Raw genomic sequence first — 14,677 nt, 5'->3', positions numbered from 1 at the left:
GTGGGCACTGCACTGTTCTAACTCAGATCAGTGTCTGCATCAGGAGCCACACACAAAATTGTTCAGACAGGGACTCCCAGGCAAAACAGGCTCCTTCAGAGTTGGAAATATGCAAGAGTGCCTTTAAAATCCTCAGAGAGACTGTAGAGCTATCCAAAAATAACCATCTGAAAGTCAGGAAATTCAGGATCCAGTTTAATTTGAAAGAAACCCAAGCATCTGAAAATCTGCCGATGCACAAATGAAAGCACTAAGGGAACTCCCACTGCCGCAGAGAGACATTCCTTAGGCATATTCCCACCTCCATTAAGGCCCCTAGGGCTCTCCAGTACAAAGTGGGGACAGTTTTCAAGTGCTTGGAAACCAACTGAGTGACCAGAGCCCCGCTGGATCAAGTGTGCTGGCAAGTGTGTGAGCCCTGCAGTGCTTTTGGAAGAGCTTTTCTCTCACAGAGCTTCCTGTACTTGCAAACAGGCTATGGAGCAAAACATCATGGGCTTTTTACTTCATGTTGGTTGACACTGGAGTACCTTACTGCTTTGTAAATACCTTCTATTCCTTGGCAAAGCCCTGCCAGCTGCTCTGCAGTTCCTAGTTTAGTACATTTGAGGTCAGTCTAACCTCTGTCTTGGGCAGCACTCAGTCAAGCCTTTTTCTCAGACTCACCCCATCTTGTGAAACTCATCACCCTCTCCTTTCAGCCCTGTGTTATGGCAGGGCCCTATGCCTATACCAACAGGCTGACATGAGAGACATTGACCTGATCTCCTTATTCCTCAGTAGATGACCTGGTGCAGATGCCTCCAACTCCACCCAGCAGCCATGGCAGTGACAGTGACGGATCTCAGAGTCCTCGGTCCCTGCCTCCCTCCAGTCCAGCCCGGCCTGCTGCTCGCTCTTCTACTGCCATCTCCTCCTCACCTCTCCTCACAGCACCACATGTAAGGAGCCAACAGGGCTGGGACACAGGGCTCCTTGCTGCTTAGAGGGGTTTGTAGGAATTCCAAGGCGTAGGTGGAGGTTCCTGCCCTTGCTAAGATCTCCAAGATTAAATACTCTGTCAAGGCAATGTGATGTCTTAGCACAAGGATGTGGGGACAAGAAGTGCTCACAGGAGTGAGAAGAGGCACAGTGAATCTTGCACATCTACCAGCAGCTATCTTGTTTTAGCAGGTGCTGTCTTTCATCCATACTTTGGGAAGTGACCTATGCACTACGAGGACTTTCTGAGAAGGCTAATGAGAGAGGAATTCCCATAACCAGACCTTTTTAACTGTTGCCCAGAAGTTTTTTGGCAGGGTTCTGCAGTGCAGGTGTGTAGCCAGCCTCACAGTGAAGGAACAGATGCCCTCCCAAGGAAAAGAGGAAAGGAGTTGCTGAGCTGTGCCCCCAGGATCAAGTTGAGAGTAGGAAAGAGCACTGCCCTGCACCTGTTTGGTGTCAATGGGCAGCAGTGTATTCTATTCTGATGCAGCCTCTGGCTGCTCTGCAAGGCTTTAAGGAAGATCACTGGAGTAGAACGCCTCGGTGACACTGATGGATGCTCTCTGTGTTTTTCAGAAGTTACAAGGAACCTCTGGCCCACTGCTCTTGACTGAAGAGGAGAAGCGCACCTTGATTGCAGAGGGTTACCCCATTCCTACCAAGCTGCCCCTCACCAAAGCAGAGGAGAAAGCACTGAAGAGGGTCAGGAGGAAAATCAAGAACAAGGTGACTGCAAAATATGTAATCATGCAGTTCCCATGATTCCAGAGCATCCTCAGCTGACCAATGCTATAGTTACCCTCACCTCCTCAGCTGCGCTGCAGCTCAAAAAAGGTGGGATTGTGTCTTTGGTACATTAGCACAAGCCTCCCAACCCACAAAAATGGTGCCAAGGGGCATCTCTGCTTGCATGCTCTGCATACAGCCATACCTGGGAACTGTGGCTTCCTGCTCAGCTCCTGGGAGTGTGTGGAGTGGGAAGGGTCCACAGATCAGACAAACTGGTCTGGTCAGGCCTTGTTGCAAGAACAAGGAAACCAAAGCCATTGCATGGTGCAGGACGGGTGATGCAGAGTGTTCACTAGCCAGGCAGAGGCTGTGAGACTTTAGACTGGGATTAGAAAGCATCCTATGGGAAAAATGGTGAGACTGAACTAATCACCCAGTGACTCAGAAGTGGTCTGGGGTAGAATCAGCCCAAATGGCCACAACATATACCCATGTGAGTCAGAGGAGTGGAACGAAACCCTAAAGATGCTCTCAGCATCGAGGAGCATAAGGCAACAAATGGTTGCAGGCTCCAAGCCAAGGAAGGCTGCATACCTACAGCATCCACCCACCCCCCCAGTTTTGGCCTATAGATCATCAGGGATGGCAGACTGGAAGGCAGCTCCTCACTTGCCTTTAGTGCAAGGAAACAGACAAGATGCATGAGCCACAAAGAAATGTCCAGAGGCTTATGATACTGACTCCCCTCTGCCCTCCTCACAGATCTCTGCTCAGGAGAGCCGCAGGAAGAAGAAAGAGTATGTGGAATGTCTAGAGAAAAAGTAAGTCTTACTTTGAAAACAGGAATCCTGTCCATGCACAGGCCCCCTTTCTAGTGTTTTGTCTTTGAATTGCTAAAAAAAATACAATTCCTTGCAAGGCTGGCTGCCCAGGAGTTTGGTTTGGGATTCTGCCCCTACTCTCCTCCCTCCTAGAAATCCTCTTGTGGGATAAAAATTGGTCAGGAAATTTTGTGTTTCCAACTACTTAATTTGGCTGGTCCCCTGAAAAACACAGGCTGTTTTGGCTGCCAACAAGGTGGGATTTTGGGTTTACCCACTAGAAGTTGCTTCTATTTTGTCTGTCCCATAGGTGGCAAGCTGTCTGAGGGCACTGATCATGGCTTTTTCCCCCTCTCTTCCCATGAAGGTGGACACACAAACACTTGACAGTGAGAAAAACCTTGCCTTGCAGTTATTCCCCACTCTCCCCCACTTCCACTCTCTGCATTAGCTTTGTTTTTCTCCTTGCAGCCTTGCTTTTCTCCTATGCATGGTAGGCATAAGCCTAAGGTGATGTCATGTGACACTGACTGGGTAGAAAATAACTCCTGTACTAGCAACCCCTAATGTGCATCCCCAGGCAAAGAAGAATGTTGGAATCCAGGCACAAATTCATGTTTCTGTATAATTACCATCTTCTTCCCAGTTACTAACACCATCTGAGATCAGCAAATGGAAAAAAAACAACCCCCAAACCCAACTTTAATTAACTCTTTTCCCTGATGCTATTTATCTTCTCTAGTTGCACAGAAATGCTCAATTAAAGCAGATGATTCAAGGCACCTCAGTGTGCATGTGTATGTCCAGGCATCAGAGCACATCACCTCCAGCTAGTGTCCCATATGGGGACCTTGAAGCCAGGGCTGGGGAGTTGGCTGACCTCGCTCAAGGGGCAGGTCCAGGGCGTTTGGTGCTGGGGCCTCCTCCTCCCCAGATGTGGCTGTGGTGCCTGTATGTACTCAGCAGTTTGTTACAGTAGAGCATTGCTATGACAGATGGCTTTCAAACAATGCCAGGTTTAAATGTGAACCAAAAGCAGCATTCAGTGATTTTTTTTTTTTTTAATAGAATATGTCTTTGGTCAGCTTGGCTTACTAAAAACTGGTCTGTCAAAACCTGTACTTGGGTCCTTCCCCATTCAGTTAGACACTTTTGCTGGAAGCCCAGTTTCTGCACGGAACGTCTGGTCCAAAAGCTGTGCTGCAAACCGCCAGCAGGATTAGGCTGTGCCTCTGGCTTGCCTTTCTCCCAACCTGGAGGCACTCCCCTTCCCTTGTCCCAGCTGCAGCCCAGCCACTTTCCCGTCGGAAGCCGCGGGAAGGAGCCTGCAGGTTCTCTGCTGCCCTCAAGTGCCTGCAGTCGGAGCTGGCCCAGCGTTTGCCCAGAGCGGCCTGGATTTCACAGCTAGGGTGCAGAGCCCAGGGCAGGTTCTCAGGGAGGGGTTTGACTTTGTCCCCCTCTTCCTTTTTCATTCTTAGGGGGGTTTGGAAGTGATGGAAATGTCTACACAACTTTGGGTCTGTCCTGACTTGACCTGCCTGTAACCAGGTGCTCCTGTCTCTCCCAAGCCTCAGAAGACCCTGAACTGGGAAATGTCCCATGTAGCTGTCCACCTGCAGTCTCATCCCTACCCCATTGGGACTGGCTGCAATCAGATGGGCCAAGTAACATTTGATTTCAGGACCATATCTGCAGGTGACGGACGAAGCCACTGAGCCTCCATACCTCATAAAAAACAGGGACTGCATTGTCTTATTCTCTCTGGCCTTTGTGACTAACTGGCTATGGGTTTTATTCCCATAGGGTAGAGACATACACAACAGAAAATAATGAACTCTGGAAAAAAGTGGAGACCTTAGAAAATGCAAACAGGTAAGAGGAGCTAGACTTGACCCTCTGTGGGTAGGGCAGGGTGGGTAGGATGGGAAGTCAGGAGCGCTGAAGCAGGGGGACAAGAAGAGAAAAGCAGGCTCCCCCAGCTCCTGGACGGGTGTTGCTTGGCGAGGTGCTGGGTTTCAGCCTGTGACAGCAACAAGGCAGCTGGGTTTGGTTAGCAAGCCTGGAATGTTTGTGTTGGGACGCCAGGACACTCCGCAGCGAGGAGAGGGAGGGAAGGCATGTTTCCCATATCTCTTTGTCCTTCTCCCTGCAATCCTTTGGGCTCATGCTGCCTTCTCCATTCCCCTCCAGGGCTCTGTCTGTCTCTAGGGCAGATGCATTAAGGGAGGCTCCTCACACCAGCCTCTCACTGGTTCTGCTTTTTGGCTCTTCAGAGAAATACAAGGCCCTGGGCATATTGTGGCTGTTTCAGGTTTCTCTTGAGAAAGCTGAACAGACTTGGTGAATACAGGGAAAGCCCGTTCTTCTAATAAAAGTAGAGATCCCAACTTCCACTAAATCCAGGGCAATTCCTTGTGTATGTGGTGTTCTAGCCCTTTCTCAGTCTCTTTTGGGCAAAGCAAGCCCAAAGAATCTCTGTCTCATCTGCTGCTACTGCTCACCTGAAAGGAGCAAGCTTGCTCTCACAGCCCCAAAGTTCTCTCACCCAAGGCTCTGGGTTTCCTAATTCTAATTCTGGTGAGCACTTGTGTTTCTAATATTCAGAGCTGGCCAACCAATCACCAGGGGAATTTGGTTCCTTGGAAGCAAATAATGAAGACTTCCACCCTGCAGTGGGGTAGGCAGCTGGAGCTACAGGAGAGCCTAGCTCTGCCCCCTCTTATTGGCACAACAGGTGTGAGCAAGGGCAGGGTGAACTGCAGGGGATACTTGTCTCTATAGCTCCATTTATATAAGCTCGAATTGAAGGGAGAGCCACAGCCAGAGAGCCAGTTCCTCACCCACTCCTCTGCTGCCATGACAGCTCATGGAGTACTCCTAGAGGCTCCACTGCACACCTTCCTCCCATCCATGACACGAGTGCAGTGGCCTTGGCTTCCAGGCCTGAACTGGTGCTGGGACAGGGGGTTGCCAGGCATGGTCTGGCTGAGGTGTGTGAGAGCCAGAGGTCTCCTGTCTGCCAGAGATACAGCTGCCCAGCTGCTCTCATGCATGGGGCACATCTTGCCCCCCAGCCTTTCTGGGAATGTGGGCGGCCCTGCTGCTGAAAAAGTGTGAGCTCCACCCAGAAAAATCAGGACATTGGCCTAAAAGCCAAAAAAATTTTATTTTTCTTTCCTAAAATACATATTGTATTATTTCTAATTTGGTTTGGTTTTTGAGCACTGCCAGTGGGACACTCTGTGCTTCTCTCCACATGTACAGAGAGCAAAACAGGATTTGGAAAGGGATAAAGCTGGGATTCTCCTGCAATCTCCTGGTTCCAGGACCTGGCATTTTATAAAAGCTCAAACATACTTGTGTAGAACAGTCAGTGCTCCCAGAGGGAAAGTCAGCAATACTCTCCACTTCAATAATATGCAACTCTTGGGAACTGTGTGCTCTGTAGTCTCCCTCATCCCAGATTCCTTCACCAGCTCAGTGAAGGGTTCAGTAGCTCTTGTTAACACCTACCACTGTTTTGTGTTATGTGTGCAGATGCCCATGAACAGTTAAATGGGGCAGAGAGACCTTAGCATGTGTTCCAACCAGGGCAGTCAGAGAATTAATTAATTGCTGAACTCAAGATTTGGCTTTGCCTACATCCCTCTGCAGAATTTGCCAAGACTGAAGAAGCTCAAGGGGATCACAACTGTTTCTTATTTCTCTCTCCACCACAGTTTGGGCACAGGTCGAGCTTCAGAGTATGTGTCTCTGAGTGAAGTGGGAGCAGGCAAGCCTGTGCTGAAGGCTTGATCTGTCTACAAAGTTCAGCCTCCATGCCAGGGCTTGGTTTTCATGGTACTCTGGCTTGCCACTGCTCTGGGAATTGACTGGCTGGGCTTTCAGGCACCCAGGAGTCCTAAATGAATGGGTCATTCATAACAGTGGGTAGGTGCAGTGAAGATGGTGGTGGACCCACTGATAAGACCCTTTTTTTTTCTTGTTTCCCAAGCCTGTTTGGTCAGAGAACTTAAGCAATATACAGCTAAAGGGGAGATACTTGTTTTCACAAGAAGGGAAAATTAAGGTACAATATGAACTGGGTAGTGGTATTCTTGGCTCACTTACTGGCTTCTACCACCTTATTAAGTTTTGATATGCATTGTTTCCTATCACAGGACTCTGCTCCAGCAGTTACAGAAGCTTCAGGCTCTGGTAGCTGGGAAAGTCTCCAGACCTTATAAAATGGCTTCCACGCAGACTGGGACCTGTCTAATGGTATAAGCTTCATTTCCGTCTTCCTTATTGGCCATGCTTCTCCAGACAGCTTTGTTGATTGCCTGTCTCTGCCCTCTTCCTGCTGCCCAGCTCTGTTGTCAGTTACATCTGCTCTTTCCTTTTGTGTTATAGCCACCAGAGCTGGGCCCTGTGTCATACATACATCAGTTGTTTATGCAACAACATTAGAATAATTCCTGCATTTTCACTGCCTTCTTCTTTGGGCAAAAAAGCACTTTGTTTGCTTTTCATTAGCTATTAGCCATTCAGCAAAAATCTTCAATGAGCTTCCATCGTAATGGGCAGAGTTTTCTTTTGCTGAGCTGGTAATGCTTAATGTTTAACTCAGCAGGGCAGATGAACACTCCAAGTATTCATCCCAGTGGGCATTACCTTTTGTTTATCAGCAAGAAATGGCATCTGTTCTTGCTATGCCTGCACACAGGCTTTGTTAAATCCAGCTGGAATTCTCTTTGTCCTTTTGACTAAGCATAATAATTTGGGGTTGTCTGTTGTTTTGGTAATCCCTGTTTGCCTCATAGTGGAGGATCATGGTTAATAAAAATTGGCTTCATTGAGGAGTTTTAGGGCATGCCAGTGTGTAGCCATAAAGAGCCAATTGCTTATTCTTCATCTCATTTTTTTTTTCTGGGGGAAAGTTTCTGAGCCATAGTAAAAATATAATATTCACCCCTGTGATGTCTTTGCAGGATTGTCATAGTAGCTGCTCGTGACAAATTTGTCAGAGTTAGTTATCTATATTTGGTTATCACTTCTGTACTGTTAGCAGTCACAAAATGCAAACAGATGGTGAGGTACTTGCCCCACTTTCTCAGCACCATCAGTGTCCTGAGGGATTGTTTTTTGGTCCTGGTTCAATGAGTTTCCTTGGATCCAGAGCCCCTGCTCTGTCATGTCAAGCACTTCCTCTTTTCAAAATCTGCTCAGCCTTTTGCTACTCTTTGCTGCCCCCATGTCAGACCAGATTTTAATGTCTGTCTCTTTTTCCCCTGCTCTCAGTCTTCATTCCCAAGTTCTTTCCACATTTTTGGGTGTGACCCAGCTGAGCCCAGTGACTCATTGCTTCTTCATGCAGCAGCTCATCAGAGCATTCCTGGCTCCAACAATTCTTCAGTGCTACTACCTGGAATAAACAAGTTTAGAAGAGGTGCTTTCCCCTGTGCTACAGGCTGATATAATATCTAATTTAGCTTCCCAACAATGCCTTATGTCTCCTTGCTGCTCCCTTTGTTGCAGGCATCCCAGCCCACACACCCACTCTCTCAGACTTCCTAGCTTTGAAGTATTTCAAGAATTTGTAATTTGCTTTTCTATCTTTGACCAGTTCCTTTCATAAGCCTCTGAGTTCTCATTTTCCATTTTAAACTACGGCATTCCTTATCATGACAGATATGTAGAATCATTGTGTCTTGCAGCATGGGAGTGGAGCAGGCTACCCTTCTTCTTTAGCCCTGTGTCATTGCCGCTGGATATTTGTATTGCCACTTCTTGAAGGCCTCCAGTGGTGAGCAGTCCTCAGCCTCCTCAGGCAAACCATTCTAGTGTTATGTTATCTTTCCCAGATAAAGCTTTCTTGCTATCTCATCTTAATCTTCCTTGCAGCAGCTTAAGCCTATTAGAACTTCTTCTGCCCATTGTAAGCAAGATCTGTTTATTCTCCCTTTGTGCAGCTGCATTTTACATATTTGAAAACTCCTGTTTTTGAGCAACTCCTTTCAGTCTGGTCTGCTAAATCACCATGATTTCTTCAGCCTTCCCTCGAAGGCTGAGTTACTGAATCACTGCTTGTTCCCAGAGCTGTCTTCCAGACTTTCTCCAATGACCCTGCATCTTTTTGGAAGTACAGGGCCCAAAGCTGGGCATAGCATTCGACCTGAAGGCCAATACAAATCCAGCCAGAAAGCCTATTCATAATGCCTGGGCTGAGATTTGCCTGTTGCAAAGTGACACTGACCTGGACCCATCTCATGGACCAGTTTAACTCGCAGAGCCTCTTCTGTAGAACAGCTGAAATATGTAGCCATTGATATATTTCCCCTGTTAATCACTCCTGCCACCTCAGAGCTTTCAGCAGGTCTCCACATTTGTCTGTATAGATCTTCCCACTGTTCTCTTGGACCACTTCTTCCCATGGTCAAGATCATTCCAAATTTGAATACTGACCAAAAGCCAGTCTGCTTGTAGTCTCTCCCATCTGCAGATTTGATACAGTCCATCATCTAAATCAAGCTTAAAAATGATGAATCTTGCCAGATCTGTAACAGATCTCTCTGCTACTCCATCTGCTACTTCCTCACAGTTTGATAGTGAACCCTTTGATGAATACACTCTCAGTATGTCTTTTTTTTTTGATTAATTTTGCCTCCACCTTTCCAAATTGTTTTGCAGTAGTTTTCTCTAGCTTAATTTCCCTTAATTTTAAGAGGTCAAATAATGAGATGGTCAAAAGCTGTGACATAAATGTTACTTAGAATCAAGCCAACAGTTACTGTTATGAAGTGTTGTAGAATTTCAATTAGAAGTGAATCAGAGCATCAGAGTTAACCTGAAACAAAACAGAGTAAAAACAGTGCTGTTTTGCAAAACCCCAGCTGAAATCCATGTTAAAGCAAGATGTTAAGTATACTGCTCTTTCTCAGCCCCAAAAGCCTGTTTTGTTTTAGAAGGAAAGAACAGACTTTACAGGGCTGTCTCCCTTTTCTCCAAGTTGTGTGTTTGGCTGCGATAATTCCAAGCAACATCCATTCAGAATTTATTTTTGCCTTGTTTTTGTCAAATAAGGATTCTAAATTCTTCATGTGCCCAATATGACAAACAGCATCTATGCTGCCTTCATTTAATGTCCTTACTTTAAAACCAGCCATGAAGAGTCTGGACAATTAAAATCCTTCTTTACATAACATACTATCCACATGTTACTATTTCATCTTCCACATCTCCTGGAATCCACTGGTGGTCAAAACTACCTTGATGTACCAGCTTCCGTGCATTACTTAGGCACAGGTATTCCAAAATAGGTGATTTCTGAAAAGCAATCTGCTGGCTGTCCCCACAGGCATCCACCCAGGTCAAATTTGCTAGTTTATACATAGGTAGTAGAAATCACCAAAAGATGCATCGCTTCTTTGGCTGTTCAGTCTGAGCACTGAGCTGGCAGCAGGTAGTTACAGACGATGCATGGTGCATGAGTGTTCAATAATTTGGCTCTGTACCATTCCCCATGTGTGCCTTCTTGCTGTGTACTGGCAGTTCCCTAAGGTCTATAGAGTCCCTTATGTTCACTCTGAAGCTTTACTGTTATGGCAGAATTTCCAGATAGCTCCGGACCTACCTGAGGGGGATTTCAGGGGAGATTTCACATACCTTTCTTCTGTTATCACTGCCTAGTAGCTCTGGCTGGTCTGCCTGATAGCAGAAGGCACTGACACATGGTCCTGCATATCTACATGTCAAGCATAAATTTAACCCTTTCCTAGAATTCTTCATCTTTACTATCAGGTATTAGAACCTGATATAGAGCTGCAGTTCTGCTGTCATTTCTGTCCTTGCATGGATAGTAGCTTCACTTTTCTCTGTGTGTAGTACCTCACAGATTTCTCACAGTGGGCTTGTTTTCTTTACAGCCTGCAACAGCTCCTAAGCCAATGGCCAGGTTCCCTTCGGTCAAGGCAGAGTTTGTCCCTTCTGTTGAGTCCCCCCTTTTTTTCAGCTTGTTTCTCAGCTGTGCCTTCCACTGTCTCTCCTCAATAGGATAGGCAAGTTCTCACAATTGAACCAGAAATACTTCAGATAAAGCAACAAGAGGAAGTTTCTGACTTCCCTTCTTGAATTTGCAACAGAGATTAGCACAGCAAGCCCCTTCCCTGCCTGGGGACCACAGGTACCCAGTTGTCAGTCTGACTAGATCTTACACAGCCTCATGTTGTTGTGCTGTGGGAGGAGTGCTTCTTTGTGGCCAGTGGCACTGACTCTGTTCTGATCTCCTTTCTAGGTGCTGGCACTCTGCTTCGTTCTGATCCTGGGATCCCTGATGCCCTGTCTCCCTGAATTCTCTTCAGTATCACAGACAGTGAAAGCAACACCAGCACCAGACATTTACACAACTAGTAAGAGTGAGTCTAACGCAGTTCCTCCATTTCAGCTTGTCAAACAATTTCCAGCTCTTCTCTTGACACTCCCTGGTCTGGCATGGCATCCTCACCTCTGTGCCTACCACATATGCTGGGACTGTGGCAAGGAAAGGCTCCTAATCTGTCGGTGGTACAAACTCCATAACAGCTCCTTGTTGGGCCTGTTGTCATTCTGTGCTAACCATTGTCCCAAAACATGACAAGTATCAAAGGAAGGAATATGAGGGAAAATTTCCAGGGCAGACTGCTTGTCTTCTGAAAAGGCTGAGTGTCCAGGGGGGCATTTGCTTCATAAAGCTGGGGAGGAGGGTATCCTACACAGTTACACATGGATAAGGCTGGATGAGAATGTGCTGAAACCACCATCATGACCCACACCCATTGCAAGATACCTTGTCCTCATTTTTAACCAATGCTCTCCTTTTTTCCAGTTCAGTCACGGAGTCTTCTTTTCTATGATGAGGGTGCTGGCTCCTTAGAAGAGAGCTATAGCTCCTTTCTAACCATGGACCATCCTGAGGGGTGGGAGGCCAAAAAAAGGCAGTCTGAGGAGGGAAGACCTCATCTGGCCAGGACACATGAGACGGCTAAATATTTGAGCAAAACCCAGGGGGGTCCTGACCAGAACCAAACTGACCCAACTCTCAGCCACCTCAAAGAGCAGTTCCGTGAGAGGTAAGCAGGTGGGGCCACCTTCTGAGCCCAAAACACAGCATGGTGTCTGGGGGTAAGCAGCAGGCATGTCCATCCCCTCTGCTGCAAGCTAAGGACAGCTGAGCTGCCCAGGACAGGCAGTCAGTTAAGAGCAGCAGCTGGCAGAGGACGGTGCTGGCAGGGAGCATAAGAACAAGTTCATTTTCTAGAGCAAAAGTTTGTCCATAAAGCAGTGTCCCACTTGCATAAAAATGTGGAGGGCTGGATGACTCACGTGGTCCAGGTTTGTGTTCCATTGAGTGCCCTGGGGAAGGAGTTCATCCTGGTCAGAGCAAACTAACTGGGCACACAGAGAGGTGAATTTGCATAGGAGGCTATGATGAACCTTGACTGATATTTGTCTTTTCTTTTCCTCAGGGAGACAAGCTCCAGTGAGACAACTGAATTCTTGTAGCAGCTGCTGGACCTCAAGGCCTCATCTGTCTGATTGCGGGATTCCCTCCTCACTAAGCAACTGAGGGGACTTGGCAGGAGAGGACACTGCATTTAGACACTCCCAAACTGGTCTTGGGTTCAGCTTCTTCCCTTCCCCATCGTCCCCATTAGTGTTGATCTCTCTGAGGGGAGTCACAGGACTGCCAGAACCAGCAATAAGTGTATGGAGAATCCCTGAGACTCCCTCTTCTCTGGCCTTACCTCCTGCTTAAATGAGCACTACCCTATGGATGTGGGCTCACCTTGGAGAGGAGGGAGATCAGGGGAAGCCCACAAACTATTCAGCTCACTCCCCAAAGCCTCCAGACCAAGGGGGCTGTCCCCACATGTGTACCTCTTGGCTACATCAGATGCACCTGAAGGAGAGAGAAAGTGCTGGATTTACTGTCCTGCCTGAGGGTTTTAGGAGTGGGTGATGCTGGTGCTGGAGAGATGGCTCTGGAGAGTTTGAGCTCATTCCTTGCCCTCCTTATGTTAGTATATTTCTACTTCCATTGAGAGAAAACCTAGTTCTTCCTTGCTCTAGTTTTCTCTTGATGGACATGCCTACGTAACTTCAACACCAACTATCTGCAAAGATCTGCACACAAACGGAGTGGGGGAGAGAAATCCCAGACAGATAAGTCACCATAAAAATTAGCCAGCAGCTTCTGGGTAACTAGAACTGTAAAAGAGAACAACTTTCCCTCACAACCCACTTCTCCCCACCCTTAGCACCCCTGTTTTGGCAGGGGTGGTATTTTTCTTTCTGTTCCCAGCTTGGGCCCTATAGTGCAGTGCTAACCAGGTCAGTGGTCTTCTCATTTTCCATTCTTCAGGCTTCCCCCTTTGAGAGTGAGTGAGAAAAACACATTCCCATAACCCAACCCCCATCCCAGCTCTCCATCCCTGATTCTGCTTAATGCCTAATGGGGTCTTCCTAGGAACCACCAAGGAGAGGTCTACAACCCATTGGAGAGCTGTCAGATTAGCCATCAGTCCCCTCACATCCTCTGTGTGCACAATAGTGTTGTGAAAGCCACTGAGGACATACTGGCATTTCTGGAGACAGGTACATCTGTCAGGAAAGAGGTGGTTTGTTGGAATTGGCCAGGGTCACCAAAGACAGTTTTAGACCTCTTCTTTCTAAATGCTGACAGCAAAGGTAGCAAACTCTTGCCATACCACCTCTCAGGTCAGAATTGCCAAGTTTGGTGTTGAAGTGACATCATCTCAAGCTTATGCCATCCTCTTTAGCACCCAGACACCCATTTCTGACCCTTCTTCCTCTCCAGCAAAAGTCCTGCAAAAAGGCAGAAGTGTCTCCTCACTCCATTCCCTCAGCTGCCATTTGATGGAAGGACAATGTGGGACACGAGTGTCAGAGATCTGGGACGTGGCAGGTTGCCCCATGTGTAACATGGGAATCCCTGTGCACTCTGCCAGATCTCACAGCAGGCCCCTCTTCTGCTTGTTTCTCATCAAGCACTCTGGACTCACTCTGCACTGCCCCAGCCTCTCCTCTTCCCCCAGCCTGGGAGTGGAGAAGGCACCCTGTAGAGGAAGGATGGGATGGCTCTTGTTCAAGGACTGGGAGAGGTGAGGGAAGAGCCCCCACATCTTTCTTTTCTCCCTATTGAAAATTGGTTTTGCCCCTCCAAAGAAAATTTGGACACAGTTGGCTGCAATCGTGCCAGTGGGGTGATGAAGAGGAAAGCTTTCAGCATTGCTCTGCTCTCCCCACAGCACCCACTGGTCACCAGATACCACTGCATTCACCATCCTCCACCTCCACCCCAGCACAAAGAACCACTGCCGGGTCCAAGCACACCCTCCTCCACCCCAACACTTCCACTGAGCATGTTCCCATGCCTCCCACTCCCACCGTTGTACAGAGATCAAGAGCAGAACTCGTTTGTACATAATGAAACTTATTTTGTATTATTGCCGATCCCTTAAGATATTGTATTTTGGAGACTCTCAGATCCTATTTTCAGTATTGTATTTTATTAAGAATTAGTGCGGGCTTGGCATCTATGAACTTCTTTCCTGTAGCAGCTCACTTTCTACTTATACTCCAGCAGCTGCTTCTTCCCTCTTAGTTTTCTTGTGTTTTTTGTTTTGTTTTGTTTTCAAGCCATCCTTTCTCCTCCTTCTATCACTTGCTCTGCATTTGCTTTATGAAGCAAAATAAAAATAAAATAAAAAGATGCAGCATCAGCCCTGGGTTGACAGGTGCTTTCATTGAGGCATGGTTGTCATGCCAGCCCACATGCACAGCCCCTCACCTCCTGCTCCCTCTCCCATTCCCTGGCCACGTGCAAAATTGGTTCACTACTGGGACTTCATGCTCCATGTCAGGGGCTAAAAAAAAAAAATTGGTGTGTTTTATTTCCAGTAGCACTGTCATTGTCATTTCTTCTGCAGTTCTGAACAAGTCAGAACTCTTCTGCCTCAGTTTCTTCTCCCCCCTCGAAATACCACTATCCTCCTCTTGGAAGGAGGAAGGTCATAGAAGAAAGTATATGAGGAGCAAAGAGCTTCTTCAGCTAAGAGGCTGTGCAGAGGTCTGTACAACAAAGACATAGCTCATAGTATGATGGT

The 14,677-nt window shown here is 47.3% G+C and overlaps 1 protein-coding gene across 3 annotated transcripts in view; it reads left to right on the top strand.

Annotated features, from left to right (window-relative positions):
* CREB3L1 (cAMP responsive element binding protein 3 like 1) overlaps positions 1-14,293 on the top strand; it is a 46,620-nt gene extending 32,327 nt beyond the window's left edge. Inside the window, exons 5-12 of one of the 3 annotated variants that reach the window (XM_088058345.1) lie at positions 784-941; positions 1,561-1,710; positions 2,476-2,534; positions 4,338-4,406; positions 6,695-6,794; positions 10,807-10,927; positions 11,377-11,620; positions 12,017-14,293. In XM_088058345.1, coding sequence (XP_087914471.1) covers positions 784-941; positions 1,561-1,710; positions 2,476-2,534; positions 4,338-4,406; positions 6,695-6,794; positions 10,807-10,927; positions 11,377-11,620; positions 12,017-12,053 — 938 coding nt within the window. In that variant the 3' untranslated portion in view covers positions 12,054-14,293. Of the gene's footprint in view, positions 1-780; positions 942-1,560; positions 1,711-2,475; positions 2,535-4,337; positions 4,407-6,694; positions 6,795-10,806; positions 10,928-11,376; positions 11,621-12,016 lie in introns of all 3 variants that reach the window. The other 2 variants (XM_088058346.1, XM_014251908.2) reach the window with 2 other exon arrangements.
* The last annotated feature ends 384 nt before the right edge of the window (positions 14,294-14,677 follow it).

The sequence above is a fragment of the Pseudopodoces humilis genome, chromosome 7 (genome assembly GCF_049639895.1).
Source record: "Pseudopodoces humilis isolate 2021_Gansu_Grassland_sample_001 chromosome 7, ASM4963989v1, whole genome shotgun sequence".
NCBI classification, from domain to species: domain Eukaryota; kingdom Metazoa; phylum Chordata; class Aves; order Passeriformes; family Paridae; genus Pseudopodoces; species Pseudopodoces humilis.
This window is presented reverse-complemented; position numbering and strand designations above follow the sequence as displayed.